The sequence below is a fragment of the Capsicum annuum genome, chromosome 1 (genome assembly GCF_002878395.1).
Source record: "Capsicum annuum cultivar UCD-10X-F1 chromosome 1, UCD10Xv1.1, whole genome shotgun sequence".
Classification (NCBI taxonomy): Eukaryota; Viridiplantae; Streptophyta; class Magnoliopsida; order Solanales; family Solanaceae; genus Capsicum; species Capsicum annuum.
The window spans coordinates 289532-314765 of record NC_061111.1 but is presented as its reverse complement, the minus strand read 5'-3'; the positions used below and the strand labels follow the sequence as shown (position 1 = coordinate 314765).

General features: G+C 37.9%; 1 protein-coding gene and 1 pseudogene across 1 annotated transcript; both read right to left on the bottom strand.

Moving 5' to 3' along the window:
* Window positions 1-3027: 3027 nt before the first annotated feature.
* On the bottom strand, window positions 3028-7008 carry LOC107863500. The gene is made up of 6 exons (XM_016709436.2): window positions 6108-7008; window positions 5804-5966; window positions 5536-5712; window positions 5367-5450; window positions 3954-4035; window positions 3028-3736 (listed from the first exon to the last, which is right to left on the bottom strand). Exons 1-6 carry the CDS (start codon window positions 6413-6415, stop codon window positions 3300-3302), a joined length of 1251 nt encoding a protein of 416 aa, XP_016564922.2. The 5' UTR covers window positions 6416-7008; the 3' UTR covers window positions 3028-3299.
* Window positions 7009-8696: 1688 nt separating this feature from the next.
* On the bottom strand, window positions 8697-21442 carry LOC107857788 (annotated as a pseudogene).
* Between the last annotated feature and the right edge of the window lie 3792 nt (window positions 21443-25234).

Sequence of the window (25234 nt, the reverse complement as noted above, 5' to 3'; positions counted from 1 at the left end):
GTGCATTCAGATTCAAACGTGTGAATCTTAAAAAAAAAAACAAATGAAGTCTAAGTTGCTAAGTAGTTAAATTATCTAAACTAAATAAAAAAAATACAGGAATGACGACAACTCCCTTATCAAAAAACAAATATAAAAGATTAAGTGATATTTTATTCTAACATTCTAAGATGGACGAACGTAATTAGTTGCAGCAAAGAGAAAAAATTTCAATAAATTCTTGAATGAGAAGCAAAGGTTGGTGAAATGAGAATATTACTATAGAAAAAAAAGCTCAAATATATCACCATACTTTGAGAAAAAGCCCATTAAATTTAAGCTCGATGAGTAAAATGACCGGCGGGAGTAAAGAGTAAGCATAAATCAAAAGTGTTGTACCCGACCCGTGAGTGGTTGCATTGGGAGCAGCGAAAGGTTAGCTGTCTGGAAAATCGGATTATGCTGGATGGGTCCCGCTGCTCACGTATGCTTCCTCTCGACGCCGTTTAACAATACTATGCTTTTGTATTTTAACATTAAACTATTCCCCCATAGTTAAAAACAGTACGACAGGGCACATGCCTGTCCCAAAACGAAAACACAATGCCATGTGAAAATTTATCTCATCGCTAACTAGGTTTAATTTAATTTGTAAAAGTAAAAACTAGTATAAACAAACCAAAAAATGTCATGTGAAATTTATCTAATGACGGGATAAGAGTAAATAATAGCGGTGGAAAAAGTAAGCAAGGGAAATGACCCTTGCTCTGAATAATTGCTCTCATTTCTCAGTGAGTATAGTCCTGTCGTCACTGTGCTCAACCCTAGAAGCTAATTACTGTAAATCTCATTTGTGGAGATACATTAGATGATAACTAATATTGCTGAAACCAAATTAATCACACGTATCGAACAACTATCATATTACAAATTTATAGATGTACCATTTTTTCGATATTCTTGCAGTGTATCTCAACACAAATAATGAAAATATTACATATAATATATCTTTGTAAGACTGTGAGGTGATTACAAAAGCTTATTCATATTATCTAGCTGACGACATTCGCGCCCCATCAGCTCCTTGGCACCGCGGAGTATATATTCTTTCCCCTTTGATCTAGTCCCAATTAGATCTACTTTTTGTTGATTTGTGTACGTACTTTTTTGCAATGTTAAACGATGCATATGTAGTGCTGCCAAACACAAAATATAATAGCTAGCTAGCTGTACATATAATGCGGCTTTACTAGCTAGTACAGCTATAGATAGATATGAAGCTTGTTGATGGCTATCGTTAATCCAAGCTATCATGTAATTTGTGCCAGGTGGGGGGCCGCCAACTGGCTGAGGCAATATTTGTCCTGCGTACGTCGTATTTACACTAAACTATTGTAATATGTGCACCCCCCGATGATCAAGATCAACACTATATATCCAGCTTTCCTTCCTTGCTTCCATCCTATATATCTAATCACAATCACGCCCTTCTCAAGTCTCGTTTCTCTAACTATATATATATATATATATCACGCCCTTCTGGCCATGAATTCATCGTTGTTCAGTTCATTTGACGCAGTTTGTGCCGAATTCTTTGGGCATAAGGTCAGGGCTTCCATGCCTTGTGCTACTGCTCCCCGCTCCCCAAAACCACAAGAAGAGAACATGATCAATTCATGTACTCCGCCAAAACATATATCCACGGCCGCTACTCGAGCAAATACTACTGAACGACCCATAAGCCTTGCCAAACCTACCAACGCCAAGGTTGCAGGCTTTGCTCATGAATTCATGTAGTCCCTCTTCTCTCTTATAAATTATATCGCCTATGTAATTCATGTGAATCTTAACTCTAGTATGTAAATATTTGTCTCTCTTTAACTTTGTACAAGACGATCAAGTAATCATCGTGCATGCGAATCTTAATTCTAGTATGTAAATATTTGTCTTCTTTAACTTTGTACAAGACGTACGATCAAATAATCGTTCCTTTTCCCAGATCTGTTGCCTGGCTCCATTCTCTTTTGGTTTAGTATATTTTTTGTTATCCATTTTTTTATTTTTTATACTTTGGTCAGAAAGACGAAAGCTTCATTGTGAATTACACAGGGAGGATGCACTGTTACAAAAAGTGGGCTGTTATCTATTTCCTATTCCACTAGATTCGATGTCTCATGCCGTCCATTAAACTTGATGATATTTCACAGCGTTCATTTGAATTTTCCAAAGCTGCTTCCTACCTTTTCCATGCAGTTCATTGAAACTAATTTAGGCAACAACCATACATTGTAATATTCTCATCTTAACAGGACAAGTATTGAGACAGACTGATACCCAGGAGGAAAAAAAGGATGAGAACAACATCATTTTCTTTTCTATTAACTGATAAAGTCGGAAATATTGCCGCTTGACCTTATACAAGCATATATATGAGTCATGCCGATCGATCATATAGGAACCATTACCGGTCTTATGCAAACTGTATCAGGCGCGGGATGGTTAAAGGCGGCAAATAGTATAAAGGAAAGGTCATCCCAATTTTCTTTAATAATAACAGTGTCCAAGCGAGATTCAATTAATTCCAAGGGATGGAATATAGCCAAGACAGATGAAAGAAACCACCTACTCTTTCTCTGTTGGACCTACACCCATGGTTTCGTAAGGCCTTCTCAATTCTAAGCCACTCTTCACCATCTATCTGATTCAAAGAAGACTGGAGCAAAAGAACACGCTCCCTCCACTAATAAATAAAACAACCCCCTTTAACAACTCCTCCCTCCGTCGCCTTTTGACCCAACACGGAGTTTAAGAAATGAGTAGTGACTTTGTAAAGTTTACAAATTGCTCCTCTTAAAGTTTATTTTATAGTCGTTTTTTCTTATTAAGTGGAACCCAGTAACGATAAAATGAAAATGTTGCCATTAAATAGTTATTAAATAAGGAATGATGACATTCCTTTTGGGATGGATGGCGACACATTAAAATGGGATGGAGGAAGTATCAAATAACAAGAAAAAATAATTAAAATTAAAGAGAGACAAAAGTCCATAAAAGAATCAGCTTTGCTTTTTTATTTGAAGCAAGAGATATTCAGTGACACCAGAATTTCAAAGAATACATGTATCGTATCATCTGGATTCTCCTGAACAGTGGCTGCCATGCAGCTCGACAGAAGACAGCAGAATATAACTCACACGGCTCTTCACAGTGGAGGATCTAGGTTGCCTAACTCTTCGCGGTGGCTACCTTGCCGCCAAAGTATGCTCTCTTATGGGTCAAATGATGCTTATATAAAATGCCTCAAACATACTAGAGCAGTTTCACAACCTTTTCCCAATCCCTGCAAACCTTCTAGCAACTCCAAATATAACCGCTTTTGTAAGGAGTCCACGATCAAGACTACAAGCAAGGGCAATTGCCCCACCAACAACTAAGAACTTCGATATGTTCCTCCCTGCAGGCTTCTCAGGTGAATCCTCAGGCTCAATCACAGACGGACTGGTTCTGTTCCCCATTGATCTGAGATTCTCAATATCAACTTTGGTGTTGATTTGCGCCATGAATGCACATCGTGAAATTGGGTCTCCAGACGCTCTCTGTTTCTGGTATGCACGAAAACCAAGGTCAATCTTCCCCACAGCACCCCACATACCTTGCCTTACCCCAAGTTTTGCAATTTCCCAAGGTATACCCATGTCTTCATAATGAAATAGCAACACTTCACAGGCAGTCATCTGACCATCTCTCTTGGATTCAGCTGTTCATACAGAAGATATTAAAAAGCATTTTAGGGGTATAGTCATAAAGTAACACTTCTTAGTTATTGAAATGAAACATCTCTAATTTCAGTTTTAATACTAATATTTCCTATCATGACGATAGGTCAACCACATTTGATGGTTGATCATCATACTTGATTCAGTAAATTCCACAATTTTATTGGAAGTTGAGCTAGCAATATTACTTCAAATTACCTGCGCGAATGCACCAGCTTGAATAGTACAGATCAACACGCCTTGGTTTATTGCGACGGGGCACAGAGGAGCATGGTACACCCTGAACCATGTAGAGATCAAGATTTCAGCAAAATGATGCACATTGGAGAATATGAGTGTGAGTGAGGGCCGCTAATTCTTTAATTTTTTTTTAAAAAAAGCAAAACACAGGAAGCACTGTCAACCAATATCAAAGTGTGAACTCAGAACTTTTTACCAGTTTTGATATTTTATTCTCCCGAAGTAACACTACTCATGCATGGACACATACAATGAAAAACATGCGGTAGGTGCTCCCACACTAGGGTACCTGCAATTTAATCTTGGGTGTTCCGCTCAACTACACGTAAATATTCATCCTTTGAGTGTTAATTATGGAGTAACGTCACTATTCAAATGCAAATCTGGCAGGAAACGATATCCAACTCCAGTCAACTAATAGTAGGTTTGACTTTGAAGATGGTATGTATCTAAGAGCACAGGGGCTAGACTAAGATGGTTACCATAAGTAGTATGAAATGGTTGGTTAGATCCAATAACTGTGATGGTAGGAAGGACTAGGGCTTCTATACAATACAAGGTAATGAGTGGTTCCTCCTCAACATCAGACAATCCCTATTTAAGTTTTTTCACACAGCCCCCCCGGGACAACTATGGGACATGACTCAGATGGAGGAAGTTTCATTGAGGGAGAGGTTCATCCCTGTATCTCCCTGAGTTATTACGATAATGAAGTGTTCACTACTACCTTAGGGAACAATCAAATCCAATTTTGGTTTTTCTGGACGTCAATGAGTACAGACTAACGCATGCACAGCATATTCTATTCCAAAACTAGGATTTCTTTTTAAAAAAATAAAAAATAAAATCCAAAAGCAGGAGAGGAAAAGGGTTTGACGAGAAGTTACTGCACTCTACAATTTGGCTTGCATCCTCCTACTCTGATTTCTCTGTATTCTTCTTAGATAACAGAAAACATATCTTTGCTCATCAACCATCAGTTCACAACTGGTATACTAAGTGCAAAAGAAACACATTTGAAAGTAGTGGACCCTCATAAAGCTGGTTTGATACAACTAACTCAACTTCTTTGAATTATTCTCAGATAATGAAATATGTAAACTTGCTTATCAGGTTCACAACAAATCTACCGTGTCTAAAAGCATCCTTTTAGGGACACCCTTGAATTTGATTCGAAAATATCTAGCTCGGGTTATCTAGCTTTCACTTATAAAAATTTCAAGTTAGGTTAACAAATGGCATGCCATGTTGAAAAGCATTATTTACCACTACCAAACACACAGGATTATGACGGTGAAGCGTACACTTGTTTGACATCTACATTTGGCACATACTACTTGTGCATTTTATGACAAGCTTTCATTCTCTTACCTTAGTGACGCAATAGTAAGTCTGCCCTGACTCCCAAATTCGACGGCCTATAATGTACTCTCTATCACTGCAAAAGAAGGGAAACTGGACCAGAAATGATTTTGGTAAGTCATAGTTCAATTAGGCAGTTGAATAGTATGACATAAGTGAAGACAGAGCAACTTCATACCTTACGCACCCACTGAACCACCATGGTTCCAGTGGTAGGACACTGTTCCAATGTTTCAGCATGTACAAGCATGTCATCCCATTTCAATCGAAATTCATCATCCCAGAAGAAATCCCTCAACATTTCTGGAGTGGCATCCTCATATACAGTTCTGCTACGATATTGCGGAGGTCCAGTCTAGCATAACATTAAAAAATGCAATCCAATTAACGGGAAGTGCAAAACAATTATCATTACGGAGGGCAGGTCCTCGGGGAGAGAAATGTACCTGAGGATCTCTACGCCAAGCTTGATAGGACATATTAGGGGTAGAACGGTCCATCATCTGAATCCAAGCAGGTCCTCCATCTTGCTCTTCAACCAATCCGTCTAGGTAAAGAAGGTCTGCATCTGTTACTACTGATTTTTCTCCTTCCGTCGGCTGCAATGAGCTGATTGATAACAGCAGATTCAATTATTATTCCTCCAAGACCAAACATTTATGTCGAGAGGCAGAATATAACCAATTGAATTAAATGAAATTAATTTAATGTTGCGCGAGAAGGAAGAAAGAGAGAGACTTTGCAACTAACCTGGAGGTAGAACATGGTATGGAGGTCGAGGATTGACTTTCCTTGATCCAAGAAACGCTGCTGGGAACTTGAAATTTGAGTGTGGAAATTGAAGGAAACCCAGAGGTAGAGGAAGAAGGGAAATGTATTGGAGTTGGAGGTAGAGAATCAATGGCAAGATTAGCCCACTTGGGCTTCCATGCCCATCCAACCAACACCCCAACAACAACAGCAATCCAGACGGGAGCCATAAACATACACAGCTCAAATATTACCTCTCCCATACTTGGTCTTTGTAAAATATCAAGCAAAGCCGCTACCAAAGCCATAATAAGATACAAGCCCCCGATTCAATCGTTAAAAAGGTACTACCTTTGACCACGCCGACGACTCGAGGGTTTCTCAAAAAAAAAAAAAAAGAAGAAGAAGAAGAAGATAAAAAGAGAAAAACAACCCTAAAGATAGCAGCTAGTTGCAAAGGAAGAGGAAAGAAAGATAACAAGAAGAGCTAATATTAAATGGAAGATTTTTTTTAAAAAAAAAAAAAAAAAAAAAGAAAGGATAAGGGGAGGATAGAAGATGAAGGAATAGATTTAGGGAAAAAAAAGATAAGGATGTAGCGGTAGAGAGAGGTGTCAGTCGATTGCTGGTAGGCCCTCTTTCATTTCACTTCACGCCCTTACCTTAACCTTTATTGCTTCTTGATTTTAGCTTCGGTTTCGAAGCCTCACCACCACCAGGGAATAATAATAATCCAGCTCACTCTACAATTGCGTCTGTTGCTTGTGGTTGTGGGAAATATATAAAAATGAATTTTAGGTGTTCTATTTTATTTTTTTTTGTAAAAACAGAGGACGCGATTTAATTGACACACCCAAACAAGTGGTGGTGGTTATATATATAAGTTTATTAAGTAGTTTGTTCGGTAGGTTGTGTTGGAAAAAAGGTGTATTTATTTGCAAGGTTAAAATACTATTATTAGTATAAGTCAGTCTTGGAGTAATAGTAGTATCGCCGCGTTTTTCATCTTTCTCGTTCAAACCATTTGACTTTCTCTTTTATTTGTTTTTTGACCATCTAACTTTCTACAAAATGATGCCTACTTTTCACGTTGCAAATAACATTAGAAAAGTACTACTATTGCAATCACCAAACCTCATTAAATTATACCCTTAGACTTTTACGACGTTCTTTTTTTTCGTTGTTTTATCTTGAGTAAGTATCTATTAAAAATAATTTCTAATAAAAATGCACTAGATATATTATTATTGTAGTACTAAATTATGCTAACGATGATGTCAACTCATTTGGCTTTGTCCCTTTTTATTTTTATTTTTTTTCTCTTGCTTGGTTGGTGGATCCTTATCGTCATGTTATTACCGTTACCACAATTTTTTCACGTTTTCAGCAATTAGATACCATTTCAAGGAAGAACCAACTCCTCCGATGCTTATAAGTTGTCATTTTTTTCAAATTTGTCGAAATTATTTTATGAAAACCAAACATCAAAAAATATTTCCTTTTTCATTATAAAAATAATATTCCTTTTGAAAGGGAATTCATCATGTTAAACACAATCTTAATTGGAATTTTTGTTAAATACATGACGAATTGGCATATATGCAGCTTTTATTAAACTCTTACTATTACAATAGCTTAAGTAGCAACGTTGGATTATGTAGAGTTTCTTTGGGTCAAATTCAAAATTCAAAAGATAGAACCATTCTCAACTCGATCAAAATTATACAGATCTAACCAACTCGTACGTGAGTTTTGACCATGCTTTAAGGATTGGTTTAATTAAATTAATATTGACCATTAGATCTGAAAATGGGAGTCATGTAATCAAATAAAGAGGGTACTTGACAAACTGAATAGGAGTTGTACGTCTCCTCCCATATAGAGGATAATTAAAGGATGGGTTTATCTTTAATTACAGTCGTAAACTTGAGAGTGAAAAAGGAAAACAAAGATTATATGGGTAGTGGTTACAATTTGAGGGAAAAAGGATTTATCTCCTGCCAAACCCAACTCTGATGATAACTTTGAAACAGTGGTCGGTGCTTTTAAATCAACTTTGTCGCTGTCATATTATTACATAAGTACTTCATTTTTCTTCCTCTAATTTCGGGTGTAAAAGCAGCTGCTATTATTAACTGTTACGTGGACCCTTTTTCTTCTTTCAGCCACTACTAGCAATGCTGAAAGCAAATGCTATAGTGTAACATACATATAAGGCCGGGGCAATGGTGGCAGTGTCACAATATGTAAAATCTCAAATTCAAACATCATTGAAATAAACGTGGGGCTGAACATATATCCTTTTGGATCCATAAACGTGTCATTCATAACCCATCATTATAATTTAGGACCTTTTTTCAGTTCAACTTCAATCATAACAAAATTTTGCCAAAAATACGCCCGCAACCTAACAAACATATAACACGTTGAACATGCATATTCCGTCCAACTCCTGTAGCACTCATTATTACTAAATATTCCGTCCACTCAGCCAAATGTCACTTCAACTACTTATTGGTACTATATGCTTAGGTCATGTCAATTTTTTCATTCCTTAATGGGTAGTAACATAGTTGGCCCTTCAGCAGCTTTGGAATTCCATGATCATCAATTTTAATTTCTGCCTAACTAATAAACTGAATGATTAATTGAGTTGGTGAACATTGCAGATTTCAAGTGACATGGCTTTGATAAACAAAAATTAGGCCCATCACATGCTACTCACAAATTTTACAATACGATTGGAGTTGCAACCAAAAGAATCAAGCATAATCATAAACTTTCAGAAACTGGCATGCCATATTGCTCCATTTCCCTCTCCGCAGCGCTGGTGGACCTCTTCCATCCTTTCTACTGATTTACAAATTCCACTACAGCTCCAATCGAATGATACAGCACAAGTGTTCCCAGCTTGGGCCTTCCACTCTGATACGGAAAAAAAAAAGAGGAGCACAAAACAACCACTAAACAGTTCAATACACCCTCCAAAACAATCCACTAATCTTAAGGATTTAAGGATCAAGAGGGAGACCACTCTCGGATTCCCTACAACAACAACAATACGAGATAACAATGGTGTATTTGACACCCAAAACAACCACAAAACGTGAAGAACAAGATGACAACAAGAACATAAATTTTTTGATTCAAAAAGGACCCAAAAACAGTCCACTACATAAGATAACAACAAGAAAAGTAAAGGATAGATAGTGAGGCCAATATTATGACAAGAATCAGAAACCAAGTGTATATCATAAACTAAAACCCCTAATAAATGTAATAATAAAAACGACACTCTTACGGTGACCACCAAGAGAATGAACTCACCTCAAAATCTACCGTTTCCAAGCAAAGATCAATATTGGTTTTACCAAGCCCTATGCTAAGGATGGTTTTTCCAAGCCCTACAACTAAGGGTGTTACACTCTCAAAAGAGAGAAAATATGTATTTCAATTCTTCATCCTTCAAAATCTGCAAAGAAATGAGCTAAAATGACCTGTTTATAGTGTAATACAAAAGAAGACAAAAAGACCACTTTGCCCTTAATGATAGGTGCGGCCATGGTATGTAAATACACTATGTTTAATGTCCAAAATGCTCTTAATTAAGGTCCAAAACCGTGAGTCCTCAATCTTAAATGCTCCAAGCAATCTTTCACACGCGAGATTGCTTTAAGTTATGCTCAAAACGGGTCCTCCATGCATGTTCTTGTATTCTCGAGGTGACCAAGTCTTGAGCCTCTATGTGTTGGCCTCCAAAGATGTCATCAAAAGATAAGATGACCATGTGTCTCGTATCATCCTCCCCTTCTTGAAAAAGATTCGACCTCGAATCCAAACCTTGCAAAACCGAAGTGAGGACAAACAAATACAAACTCCTCATGGCATGAGGGTTAGGGTTAGCATAACAAATCATCTCAACATGCCAAGGTTGCACATATTTGCAATATAACCAAGAATCCTTTGAAAGGAATATTAAAAACTCAATATAAGTTTGGTGCACCAACATCACCATTTCTAAATTTGGCACCGGGGTCAAATGGGAAAAGTGGCCATAGACACGGGTCTCGACAACACTTCCCTTTCACGTGGTCTACACCCAAACTAAATGACATACTCTCTACAATAACATACATATCATCCAAAGCAAATAGAGAGTAGAAAAAAAGGTATCACTCAAATCGACTTCTACTAAGGTGCTCTCATGTGTGTACTCACTACTAGTTTCCCGATAATCACCATGAGTACTCTCAACAATGAAATCACACAAAGTGGAAGAAGAAGTAGCTTCCGCAACTACCCATTCCTTACCCTTAAGAGTACTCTCATCTTTCAAGAGGAGATTTTCCTCTTTAGGAGGAATGTTGTCACACCATAGTGGGTTAGCATATAGGCTATAGCTTCCAAGGCAAGCTATACCATCATTTTCACCACTAGGTTCATTAGGAGTGTGTAAATCATATTCAAACAAGACGTTATACCTAAAAAGAGTGTGATCTACCTCACGGACAGATTTGGAACAAGCAAGTTCCTCACTCTCTCAATGATCAATATCAAGTTTCAAGGATGTTTCAAACACAATATTACCCCAAGAAGAGCTCTCGGGTTCATTCTCACTTTGTTGACCAACATTTTCAAATACTTCACTCACTTGAGTCCTATTAAGCATATCACACACATACTCAAGTGGTGGACAGTTTTCACAAACAAGTTGATCAACACCCATTACACAAGACGATGTACTTTCATTCAACATATAGGCTTCAACACTAGGTGGACATAAATTGATCTCACAAGAGGAGTCAATTTCATCATCAATAGGATCAACTAGTGTATCCACACTCACAATATGTACATCATCAACAAGAGGCAAGGAATCATTAGACTCATAAATAAGTAAGCTACTACTCACACTCAATAGATTAATAGCCATACAATTATCATTCACATGCATTAAAGTGTAAGAGTTAGCTATTTTACCTTGAAGATCTTGAGTAGACTCTTTCTTGCCGTGAGGTGAAGGCCCTCCATAAGCTTGGGCAGCAACTTTCTTTTGACATTGGTCGCCTTCGCTTGCCATGTTGGTACCTACACAAATGTCCATAGAAATAGAAGGACAACCAAAGTTAGCACGGCTTGGTGGTAATCCTCTCACTTCGCTCAACACAACCTCTCCTTTTTCCACTCTCGAATTACCACCTTTCACTCCCTTACTCCCCTCAATCTTTTGTCTCTCATAATAATTTGAATTGGAGTAGGTAGGAACTTCTTTTTGCGGCCCGGGCAAAATGTACGTCTCGAAACAATTTCCCCATTGGTCTCTTACAATATTAGGCCAATTTTGCATATTTGGAACTTTATATTGTGCAAACTAATCGGCGCCCAAGCTCACATGACCATAGGTTATGGGAAAAACATCACACCACACCTCCTCATGGTAATTAAATTGGGTGAAGACAACTTTTACCCTCTCGGTAACCTTAAACCTGTCCAAGAAGTATGGAACAAGTAAAGGCTTGCAAAATAACCCCAAGTAATCAACCATGGATGGAACAATGTAGTTTCTATAGTACCTATCATTTAACACAACGAGGCAGCCCGGTATCCCACAAATGGTCACCTTTCTGGAGTGTACACTTCTTCTCGGATCAATATTGTAAAGCACATGACTACCCCTCGATTTTAGAGATACATACCCTCTTCTTCTCATTGGACAACCTGCACTATAGCTAGTATAACTATTCACACTATATCGACCTTGATAAGAAGTACTACAAGGTAGAGAATATGAATCTTCACACTCCTCACGTGTACTCTCATCATATCTCTCATAAGGTTTGCGAATGAAAGGGTTATACCTAAAACCAAATCTAGGTTCGGAGTGGGGAGTGCAAGACTCCTCACATGTCCCAACTTCATCATACGATCCATCACGAGGTCCTACATCATCTCCAAAGTCACCATAAGCACTAGGCACTTCATTCACCTCATTTTCTCCCTCAAAATAGTAACTTTCAGATCTGTCTATGTTTTGATCATGGCTATTTTCATAGCCTCCGCAATCTCCCTCAACTTCGTAGCCATAAAAACCCTCACTACAATCATAGTCTCCCATATTGTAGTCACAATAATCCTAGGCTATCGAAGTCATGTTCCCCTTATATCACCCTTTAAACCTACAAAATGAACAAACAAGATTAGTAGTAAAGCTCCTCAACAATACTCGTATACACTCACCTTTGTGATTCTCACAATTGGAGCGGTGAATATTGAAAGTTGCTTATACTCCAGTAGTCAATAGGATGTCAATTCTACTTGGTGGACGTAATAGATTCTTGTTTGATCGACTCAAGACACGAAATAAAATTTACTTACGAACTTGAAATAAGGAAGTAACAATGAGTTAAAAACGAGAAAAACTCACAAATAACGAAGACACGAAAGAAATGGATTCAACAATTAATCTACAACTAAGTAGGTGATTACTAGTTGTTAATTAATTGGAACCAATAAAATTGAAACTAAGGAACAACAAAAGGAAACTACTAAAATCTGAAATTTGAGCTTATTAATGACGTGAACAGTAGCAAATGGGTGATGTGGCAGCATGCAATTGGTTTTGGTCCCACCCAATATAATCACAAATTCTGAAATTTTAAATCTTCACACTATTTGGAAAAGGTGACAATTGATTTTTGGTAGGGAAAACATAAGTCTTGAAATAAAAAAAAAGTATTATGTCCCACAACAGAAGGTTCTTGAAACAAGAAAAAGGGGCTTGTCCCACAAAACAAAGTTCTTGAAACAAGAAAAAGTAGTCCCACAAAACAAAGTTCTTGAAGCACGAAAAAGTAGCTTGTCCCACAAAACAAGGTCTTTGAAATAAGGGAAAGCTGAAAAAGTAGAAGTCTAGTCTAGGAAGTTTTAGGTTCAAGGTTTCTCACAACAAGCTTTACATTTTTTCATCTTCACCTTTTGAATCTATATTGCCCTTTTGATTGTCTTAAGTTGTAAGAAAAGATAAAGAACTAGATGAACACCACAACAACCTTTAAGAACACAACAACAACTTCTTCAAGAACACAACACAATACCACCAATTGTCAACAACAAGATGAAGAACACAAGGCCAAAACAATCCATCACAACCAAAAAACATCCAGGTTCACAATAACATCAACAATGTAAGCTCAAACTTAAATTTGGACTCAAAGTGTTAGTCAAGGGTAAAACTAACACTAGAAACAACAAATACAAGTGAAAATCTCGGCCAAGACACAACAAAAAACATAATTTTTAGCCAAGAATACAAAATGGACAAATTGCTCTTTTTTCTGGAATTTTTCAGATTTTCAAATATTTTTGTTTTTTGATTTTTCTAACAAGCAAGCCCCAGATTGATCTTGTAGGAATAAGATCAAACCTTGCTTTGATACCAAATGATACGAAAAAAAAAGAGGAGCACAAAACAACCACTAAATAGTCCAATACACCCTCCAAAACAGTCCACTAATCTTAAAGATTTGAGGACCAAGAAGGAGACCACTCTTGGATTCACTACAACAACAATAATACGAGATAACAATGGTGTATTTGACACCCAAAATAGCCACAAAACGTGAAGAATAAGATGACAACAAGAACATAAATTTTTGGATTCAAAAAAGACCTAAAAACAGTCTACTACACAAGATAACAGCAAGAAAAGTAAAGGATAGATAGTGAGGCCAATATTATGACAAGAATCAGAAACCAAGTGTATATCATACACTAAAACCCCTAATAAATGTGATAATAAAAACGACACTCTTACGGTGACCACCAAGGGAATGAACTCACCTTAAGATCTACCGTTTTCAAGCAAAGATCAATATTGGCTTTTTCAAGCCCTATGCTAAGGATGGCTTTTCCAAGCCCTACAACTAAGGGTGTTACACTCTCAAAAGAGAGAAAATATGTCTTTCAATTCTTCATCCTTCAAAATCTGCAAAGAAATGAGCTAAAATAACCTATTATAATGTAACACAAAAGAAAACAAAAATACCACTTTGCCCTTAATGATAGGTGCGGCCATGATGTGTAAATACATCATGTGTAATGTCCAAAATGACCTTAATTAATGTCCAAAACCGTGAGTCCTCAATCTTAAATGCTCCAAGCAATCTTCCACACGCGAGATTGCTTTAAGTTATGCTCAAAATGGGTCCTCCATACATGTTCTTGTATTCTCAAGGTGACCAAGTCTTGAGCCTTTATGTGTTGGCCTCCAAAGATGTCATCAAAAGATAAGATGTCCATTTGTCCTGTATCACACTCGCAGTCTTTTAGTTAAGAGGAAAAATAATCCAGTCATGAAAATGGAACTAGTAATGCGCCGGTGCGTACACTTAGGAGACGAAATTGCACAAAGAAAGATCGCAAACTATTCTTGATAACCAACAGTTCAAACTCAACTCATCAGACAAACTAGACATAGACATGATGTGGAGGTCTAACTAATAGATCATCTAAATCTATGCTAAGAACCCAAAGAGTATTTTGTGCAAACACTATCTTGAAACTCCCCAAGGTAAGGACACCAAAGAACTGTACAATCTTTAGATATTACTGAGAACAAGATTCTGGGAGTGTTTTTATGGCAATATATGCAAGAAAGATTTAATTGGAGGATGGCCTGATTATGTTGCTCTCCGAGTGTAAATGGAGATTGGTGCTTGCAATTTTTTACAAGAACTTTCTGACCTTGTAGGGAGGTCTAGGACAACAGTGAGCATTCATATCTTCAGTGGCCTCTATTGCTTTGTGCCAAGGTGCAAATTGCAGTGAAATCTTTGTTGGAATTTTCATACGATAACATATACCTACGGACTACTTGGCTACAAAATATAATGAAGAAATTGTTTTGAGTTTGAAACGAGCAATGTCGACAATCATCAACTCTAGTAGCAGAATCCAAAGACCAGAAACCAGCATATCACATAGAGTATACGAGTGAATAGGCGTCAGCATCTTACCTGGGGGTGTTCCACAGCACAAACTTCATTCACCAATATGTTCAACATCAAGCCCAATAAAAAAAAAGCCAAAAGAAACATCTTTATTTGCATACCTATGGAGAATGTGCCTGGCGAGAAATTCTTTGTGAATAAACAGTAGATTGTGACCAGTAAAGCACATGGATGTGCAACAAACTGAAAGCTTGAGGAAAAAAAAGATGTACCTATTGATTGATATGTAGGTAGCCAAATTCTTAAAGATCGCATATATTTTGTCCAGTTGCATGCCTAAAATACTTATTTCCCTCTTCACCAAATTTCCAGTATTCCGGTTTATGGTACTTCACTCCTCTGCACAAAAAGTATGTCATACTTGAAAATTTTGAACCTTGAAGTAGAACTGTAAAAGCTCATTATGGATCTAGAATCTTACTTCTGCAAGAGAACAGGTCCAGATTTCATGCAACCCATGTGCACACGAGGTTTAGATTGATGACGGTCTAACTGTGAACCTAAAACACCAGTGACAAAATATGAAATTAGTACATATTAATCACTCTCCTACTTAGTGTTGAGAGGATGCATTATTAATTGACTAGCTTAATGCTTAATATAAACCTAAAATTACTCTCCTCTTTTATCAGGGCACAGGATGAGCACCGTTGAGAAAAGAATCGTATGTTATTGATGGAATGACTGCTATTTTCAGTATCTGTATAAGACTATATATAAGACCTATATCAACAAGGATAGACCAAAAGTTACAATAACTATAAGAACTCTACAACAATTAGGTGTCTAGTAATTATCCATTATCACGCCCCCGCAAGTTGGTGGTGTCAACTACACCCAACTTGGAAAAATGCTTGACAAAAGAGACTCTTAGAAGTGGCTTGATCAGTATATCTGCCACTTGATCAACTGAGTGAAGGTGTTGAACTGCGATATCCTTGTTTTGAACTTGTTCACGAACATAATAAAAATCAATAGCAATATGCTTCATCCGACTATGGAACATCGGGTTGGCACAAATATAGGTGGTGCTAACATTGTCACAAAATATCTGAGGAATGTCTGAGAGATTAAACCGAAGCTCATGGAGTAAACTTGTTAGCCAATTGATCTCAGAAACAGTAGTAGCGACAGCCCGATATTCTGCTTCTGTGGAGGAACGGGAGACAGATCTTTACTTTTTAGAAGAACATGATATCGGAGAGCTGCCAAGGTAAACAACATAACCTGTAGTGGAGGTTCGATCAAGAGGATCTCCAGCCCAGTCAGAATCTGAGTAAGCTAGAAGGCAGTGATCATGTTCTTTGGCAATTCGGAGGCCAAATGAGGATGTTTGGTGTAGATACCGGAGGAGATATTTCATGGTTGTCCAATGAGATATAAAGGTCTGTGCATAGACTGTGAGAGTTTGCTGACAACAAATGTTATGTCCGGACGTATAAAAGAAAGGTAATGAAGTTTACCGATGAATCGTCTATAAAGAGAGCTATCAACTAGAGAATCTTCCATGGACTCTGGGAAAGTTACAGTTGAAGCCATTGGTGTTGGAACACCTTTGCAATTTTGCATATTAACTTCCTGCAAGAGATCTGTAATGTACTTCTGTTGAGACAACAAAAGACCACCAGGATAAGACAACACTTCAACACTAAGGAAATAATAAAGTGGACCATGATCCTTCAAAGAGAATCGGATTGCAAGATTATCAATAATACTTTGAACACCACAAATCTGATTACCAGTAACAATTATGTTATCAACATATACTAGGACATAAATAATAAACTCAAAATTCTGCAGGATGAACAATGAAGAATCAGATTGGGACTTAATAAACCCCAAAATAACCAAATAATTTTTGAGTTCGGTGCACCAGGCCCTGGGGGCTTGTTTGAGTCCATAAATAGCTTTTTGCAGCTTGTAAACATGCGTTGAATGTGCAGAAGATTCGAAACCAGGTAGTTGGGGCATATTGACTTCCTTATCAAGACGACCTTGCAGGAAGGCATTATTGATACCAAGTTGACGAATGGGCCAGCTTTGTTGTGTTGCAATTTCAAGAACTATTCAAATAGTTGTTGGCTTTACCACAGGACTGAAAGTGCATTGGAAGTCAAGGCCAGGTCGTTGTGTGAATCCTTTGGCAACCAAGCGAACTTTGAACCTGTCAACAGAACCATCAGGATGATATTTAACCCGAAAAAGCCACCTACAATCCACCATATTTTTTGAAGGATCACATGGTACCAACTCTCATGTACGGTTCCGAACTAAGGCATCAAATTCATTTTTCATAGTATTACGCCAATATGGGACTTGTTGAGCTTGCTTAAAGTTTCTAGGTAGGGAGGAAGTGGTTTGAACAACAGTGTGGAATTGCTTAGGCTTAAGGCTATTAGTCTTAGATCGAGTAATCATGTTATGAGTGGGCATTGATGTAGATTTAGGGTTAACAAGAAAAGGTTGTGAGGCCACGGGAGATGAGACAGGTGACGAGGAAAAAGGTTGTACCACAGGGTTCTGGGTTAAAGGACTAGTAGACTTATTTCGATGCTGGTAAGTGATTATTGTGGATTACGACTGCATATTTAAATGGGGAGAAAAATGAACTGGTGAGGTCAAAACATTTGGTTCAGGTGAATTGTGGCTTGAAACTGAATTTTGTATGGTGAGGAAAGGAGGGAGTGGAGATGTTGGAGAATAAGTAGCAGATGAGGGAGAAATTGAATTACCTGAGACGCTGGTTCCTGTTGGGGTAGAGGAGATGGGTGAGTGCATGTCCACAGGTTGCTGCACAATGTGAGTGGGAAGCTCATAAGAGCCATGTGAATATTGAGTATTGTCCTGCGGCTGCTGTTCAGTTGAACAAATATCCCAAGACACATTTTTATTTTGTGTCTTTGTCAAATGAGAAAAAATATTTTCGAATGAAAACTGGTTTTCTAAAAATAAAACGTCACGAGATAAATATATTTTGAAAGTTAAAGGATCAAAACATTGGTGGCAGTAATGTTTATTCGAAAATCCTAAACAAACACATGGTGTCGAACGAGGCTCGAGTTTGTTTTTGGCATATGGTTTGAGCCATGGATAACACAAGCAACCAAATACTTTAACGGAGTCATACTTGGGCATAGTTTGAAATAAAATTTCAAACGGGATCTTATGCTGAAGATTCGGTGTAGTTAGCCTATTTATAAGATAAACAACTTGTTGACAGGCAAAACTCCAAAAGTGTGAGGGTAAAGACGCTTGGTGCAACAAGGTTCTATTAGTTTCAATAACATGTCGGTGTCGTCTTTCGACTAGAGCAACTCTCTGTAGAGTATATGGGGGTGACACTAAGTGCTCTATGCCATGTGCTTTGAGATACGACTGTAGACTTTGAAATTCGCCACCACCATCAATGTAAAAAATTTGAATTTTGGTGTTGAATTTGCGTTCAAGCAATGGATGCAGATTTTGGGAAACTTCCAAAGTTTCATTTTTTTATTTTAAAGTGAACAACCACATGTATTTTGAAAATTGATCAACAAATAACACATAATATCTTTTCTTATCAATTGACAACACTGGAGATGGACCCCATAAATCGCTATAAAGGATTTGCAAGGGCTTATTGCTTTGCAATGAATTTTCTGAAAAAGTCAACCTGTGCATTTTATTTGAATAACAAGAATTACAAATGGAGCTAGTTTTAGGATCTGAAATAGGAAGGAAAAACTTATTCAACACAGTATCTAAAACGCGACGATTAGGATGGCCTAAACGCCGATGCCACAGGTGAATTGGAACAGCCATATTGCATTTAGGAGAACGATATGTACAGCCCGATGGCCACTCATACAACCCATCTTTATTCTGCCCCCGAACTAGAGATGCCCCCGTACTCAGATCCTTCACAAGATAATGGAAAGGAAAAAATTCAATAGAGGAATGATTATCACGACAAAACTTAGAAATAGAAATAAGATTATTTTTAATGAAAGGGGAGCATAAGTTATTGAGAAGTTTAAAATGATGATTTGATGCACTTATGTTAGCGTTACTGGTATGGGATATTGGAATGGTGTTACCATTGCCCATAGTTATATCTTCGCTGCCGTGGTAGTCATGTATAGTGGCTAGTCTTTAAGTATCAGATGTAATATGATGAGTGGCTCCACTATCGACGATCCAAGGGGACTGTTGAGAAGAAAAACGATCAGCAAAGTTTGCCCGGGATAGCAGATGGTTATGTGACTGCGATCTGCAAATTTTAGCGGAATGACCTAGGCGATCACATAGTTGGCAGCGAAGGTTTTTTTCAGAGGGCTGCTGCTGCTGGTTGTTTCTTCATGGGCGTTGTGCTTGCCATTAATGATTGTTGGCAGGAGGGCGCCATTGCTGATTGTTGGCAGGAGGGTTCACACCTGGACGGCGACTGCTGGAGTAATTATTGTTGCTCAGGCGAGAAGAAGTTGAGCTAGTCTTTTGTGCTACAGCAGCAGTAATGGGAGTTGATAGCGACTTCTTGTCTTCCTCATGTTTGAGGAAAAACTCATAATCTTGAAGTTTTTCGTAAAGCTCTTCATATGAAATAGGATAATCGCGAGCACGAATGGCAGCAGAAAGTTCTCAAAATTCAGATCCAAGTCCACTAAGGATTTTCACAATAAGTTTCGGGTTTGATACCGGTGCACCAGCAGTTGCAAGTTCATCACAAAGTGATCGAACTTGATGAAGATAATCTGTGACTGGACGATAATCTTTAGTGAGGTGGGCCAATCAATCTCGCAGGCTGAAAATTCTTATTTGAGATTTGTTTGCATATGCAATATGCAAAGCATCCCAGGCAGCTTTAGTGAAGAGTGCAACAACAACAGTGAGGACAAGCGTAGGATCAACAGAGGCCAAGATAGCATTTTGAATTAGCTGATCTTGGCGATACCAAGAAAGAAACTCAGGGTTATCAACGTCTTGATTATTCTGAGAGATGGTGCAAGTGGGTGCAGGGATGAAGCCATCGAGATGCCCATAAAGATTGTGACCATGCATAAGCATTGAAACTTGAGCTTTCCACAAGGAGAAATTGTGACTGGCCGTTAATTTAATGGGCAGTTAGGTAACTGGATTGAATTGAACAATGGTGATAGCATTGTTGATTCCATCGGCATTGGTCACAGAAATCTTAGAGGCCATTTGTGTAAGTAAACAGAGAAGAAAGTAAAAAAAAAAAGAGGATCAACTCATAGGAGTTTAGATAGGCTTTGATACCATAAAGAGATAGAGAGTAGAAGATAGGAAAAGAATTATATGTTATTGATAGAATGACTGTTGTTTTCAGTATCTGTACAAGACTATATATGAGACCTATATCAATAAGGATAGACTAAAAGTTACAACAACTATAAGAACTCTACAATAATTAGGTGTCTAGTAATTATCCGTTATTACACAGGCAATATCAATTTAGCTGCAAATAAGTTCTAGTCATATTTGTACGCCTACTTAGGTCCAATGTTCGCTAGGACTCAAATCTTCTTAGAGACTTATATGCAAGTATAAACATAGAGAACCTAAATTTATAAATATTGGATAGAGCCGTGTTTAAATGGTGCAACAGGGATAATGAAATATCTTATCGGCGGCCCGAGTTAGCTCGATTTTATTTAGTTATTGTTGTACTGTCCTAATTAGTGTGCCTTTCTATTACTCAGAATTCAGACAAAAAATTCTAATAAACCTTTACTAACCCAGATTGACATGGACATCATCATCAACTTTGATAAAGAAGTCAGCATCCCACTTTGCCAGTGCAGTTGAAAAGTATACTTGAGTCTTACAGGACAGTTCATGATATCATTACACGTGATTCTGCAAGACAAGATGCATTACGTAGTAAATAGTAAAATGTCAACAAAATCCAACTAAAGCTTTAAGATTTTTGTCACGCTATTGTTCTCTCCTCCATGTTGATAGAATCACCATGGTGGATGATAACAACAACATATCCAGTGTAATCCCACGTATGGGGTCTGGGGAGGGTATGATGTACGCAGACCGTACCACTACCTTTGTGGGGTAGAGATGTTGTTTCGAACAGACCCTCGACTCAAAAGAAATGTCATTGAAGCAAGCTTTCCAAAAAAATAACTGCATAGTACGATACAAAGCAAATAAAGCAACAAAAAGTACCAAACATAAACGAATAGGAGACTGCAGGACATTTCCTTATTCGATGGCCTGACTTGCCCCACCCAAAACACACATAGCTGCCTGCCAAGCACTCACCCTTGTAGTTCTTACCACATCTCTTAGAAACTGGTTAGTGCGACCATTATTCATGCTACCCTGAGATTTGGAGCCTGGTGCTCTATCCAGATTGTCCTGTCTGAACTTATGAACTTAGGAACTGGAGCACTGACAGAAGATGGGGCTGGAGCTGAGGATTTCTGGCGAAACTGAGGATGATTACCACCTTCTGACCTCTGTTGGGAGAAGTTAAAACTACCAATTCTGGCCCTCTTATTCTCCCTTTCCCTTTCTTTGAGTTTCTCCTCTTTAATCTGCTGAGCATGAACCATTAATCTAGAAAGGTCCATCTCCTTAATCAACATAGTTGTCCTACACTCTTGACAACATATTCTGAAACACCAGAAACGAATTTACTCATCCTGGCCCTAGAATCAGGGTGTAGAATGATACAAGAATAATGGTCGCCTTAACTTTCGACGATATCATTCAAAGTCACTATGTAAAAAATCACGCTTTGGTCGCATGGAGGGCACGAGATCAAACTTGGAGGGATGTTTTGATACTACCATTGAACAAACCCGAGAGTGGAAGATTTCTTGGAGCCTTAAAGACTTAAGGACTCCCGGGTTGGGACCACCTTTGTTGGTTCACGTTTTTGGTTCCCTTTATTTAGGGCATTTTGGCTACTTAATCTTAAGGGCATTTTGGCTAATTCATATTGTCTTCCAACACACCAAGGCCACCCTTGGTCATTAAGGGGTAGTCTAGTCTTTTTGCCTTCTTTTGTAATATAGTATAAGTAGAATTTTTTAGATCCTCTCATTAGATTATTGATGATGAAATATTGAAAGACTTATTCTCTCTCTTTGAGAATGTTCCACCTTAGTGTAGTTCTAAGTTAAGTTTTGGAATAGTCATTGTAGTTTAGGGCTTGGAAAAGCCAATATTGACCCTTACTTGGAAATGGTGGATCTTGAGGTGAGTTGATTCCCTTGATGATTATCGTAAGAGTGTGGTTTAGATTATTATATGCATTAGGGGTTAGTGTTGATATACACTTAGTTCTTAATCTTGTAATAATCTGTGTTTCACTATCTATCCTTTACTTTTATTGTAATCTTGTTGTGTTGTTCTTGTTCTCTACTCTCGGTTTGTGTTTGCTCTTGTTGGCCAAAATTGTTGTTCATCTTGTATTCATCTTGTGTTGTTAATCTTGTAGTTTGGTTTGTTGTTTGGTGTGAGAAACACCTTGTAAACTCTTCATTCTTGTTCTCATTGTTGAATTCGTGAGTGGTCACCAAAGAGATCCTCGGCTTCTTGAACTTGAGGACTGATTTTGGTGTGTGTTTCGTGTTTTCCTTGTGTTTCTTGTATCATTTGGTATCAAAGCATGGCTTGATTTTTTTCCCGCAAGATCAATCTTGGGCTTGCTTTCTTGAAAATTCAAAAAAAAAGAAATATTAAAACTGAAAATTCCAAAAAGAAGCAAATCTGTCCATTTTCGTTGTCTTGGCCAAAATTGTGTCTTGTTGTGTCTTGGCCGAGATTTGTGTCTTGTAAACCTATATCTAAGAGTCCTTTTTGTGTGTTATGTTGTTGGTAGTATTTAGCTTCTTCATCCCTAACACTAACGGAGTCTAAATCTAAGTTTGAGCTTTAAAAGTTGATGTTGTTGTTGTGAATCCAAAGTGTGGACGATTGTTGTTGTTATTGTTGTTGTTGGTTCAAGTTTTGAACGCGTATTGTGGGGATTGTGTTGTGGATTTTAAGTTTGAAAAGGTGTTGTTGTTGTTTGGAGGGTCCAACTTGAACCTTAGAACTTCAAGACTCAAAGTTTGTGTTCTTAGTATTCTTCACTATCTCCATATATTGTTGAAAAAAAGTGGTTATTGATCTCAGAAGTTGAAGAAAAAGAGTGTGTATTGTATGAGTCTTTCAATACATAGATCCAAGTTTCAAGGTGTAGTACTTGTGACTCAAAGAATTTTCCTACACACTCAAGACTTTACAACCACTTCCAACCTCTTTCCATGAGACAAGAGCCCATGTTTTAAGGAAAAGTATTACAAAGGTCAAGTCTTGAAATTTGAAACTTGAAAAAGGTTTCGAGACTTATTCTTTCCTCCTTAAAATAAATTCCACCAATCCAAATTAAAAATGGGTCGACTTGAACTTTGGAAAATAAAATTGTAGAAACCCCAATCAAAACATGGCTGCCACGTCATCATTGTACTGTTCACACAACTTTATTAAGCTCAAAGTTTAGATTATTAGTTTCACTTTATTATTTTCTTAGTTTCCTGTTTTGATTCTAGAATTAATTAAGAACTAGTAAGCACCTACTTAGTTGTAGATTGATTGTTGAATCCGTTCCTTTCGTGTCTTCGTTATTTGTGTACTTTTTCTCGTTTTTAAATCGTAGTAACTTCTTTGTTTCAAGTTCGTAAGTAAATCTTGTTTTTACGTCTTGAGTCGATCAAACAAGAATCTATTCCAGCCGCCAAGTAGAATTGACATCCTATTCACTACCGGAGTATAAGTAACTTTCAATTTTTGCTGCTCTAATTGTGAGAATCACAAATGTGATTATATATGAGTGTTGGTGAGAAGGTTTTACTACTAATCTTGTTTGTTCATTATGTAGGTACAAAGGTGATATAAGGGGAATATGTCTTCGATAGCCGGGAATTATTGTGACTACAACATCAGAGACTATGATTGTAGTGAGGGGTTTAATGGCTACGAAGTTGAGGGAGATTGCGGAGGCTATGAAAATAGCTATGAACAAAACTTGGGCAGATTTGGGAGTTGCGGTTTTGAGGGAGAAAATGAGGTGAGTGAAGTTCCTAGTGCTTATGGTGAGTTTGGAGATGATGTAGGACCTCGTGAATGTTCTTGTGATGACGTTGGGGCGTGTGAGGAGTCTTACACTTCTCACTCCGAACCTAGATTTGGTGTTAGGTGTAACCCTTTCATTCGCAAAGCTTATAAGAGCTATGATGAGAGTGCATGTGAAGAGTGTGAAGATTCATACTCTTCACCTTGTAGTACTTCTTATCAAGGTCAATATAGTGTGAATGGTTATACTAGTTCAAGTGGAGGTTGTCCAATGAGAAAAAAAGGGTGTGCATCTCCAAATTCGAGGGGTACTGGTGTGCATTATAATATTTATTCGAGAAGGAGTATACACTCCGGAAAGGTGACCATTTGCGGGATACCGGGCTGCCTTATTGTGTTGAATGATAGGTACTATAAAAACTACATCCTTTCGTCCATGGTCAACTACTTGGGGTTATTTCAAGATCCATTACTTGTTCCATACTCATTGGACGAGTTCAAGGTTACCGAGAGGGTAAAATTTGTCTTTTCCCAATATGAATACCATGAGGAGGTGTGGTGCGATGTTCTTCCCTTTCCTTATGGTCATGTATACTTAGGTGCCGATTGATTTGCACGACATCAAGTTCCTAACGTGAAAAATTGGCCTAGTGTTGTAAGAGATCAATGGGGGAATCGCTTCATAACTTAATTACTGCCCAAGCCGCAAAGAGAAGTGTCTGCCTACTCCAATCCGAATTATTATGAGGGACAAAAGATTGAGAGGAGTAAGGGAGTGCAAGGTGGTAATCCGAGAGTGAAAAAATGAGAGGTTGTGTGGAGCGAAGTGATGGGATTACCACCAAATCGTGCTAACATTGGTTGTCCTTCTATTTCTAAGGACATTTGTGTAGGTACCAACATGGAAAGCGAAGGCGAACAATGCCGAAAGGAAGTTGCTGCCCAAGCTTGTGGAGGACCTTCACACCACGGCAAAGAAGAATCTACTCAAGAAATTCAAGGTAAAATAGCTAACTTTTACACTTTGGTGCATGAGAATGATAT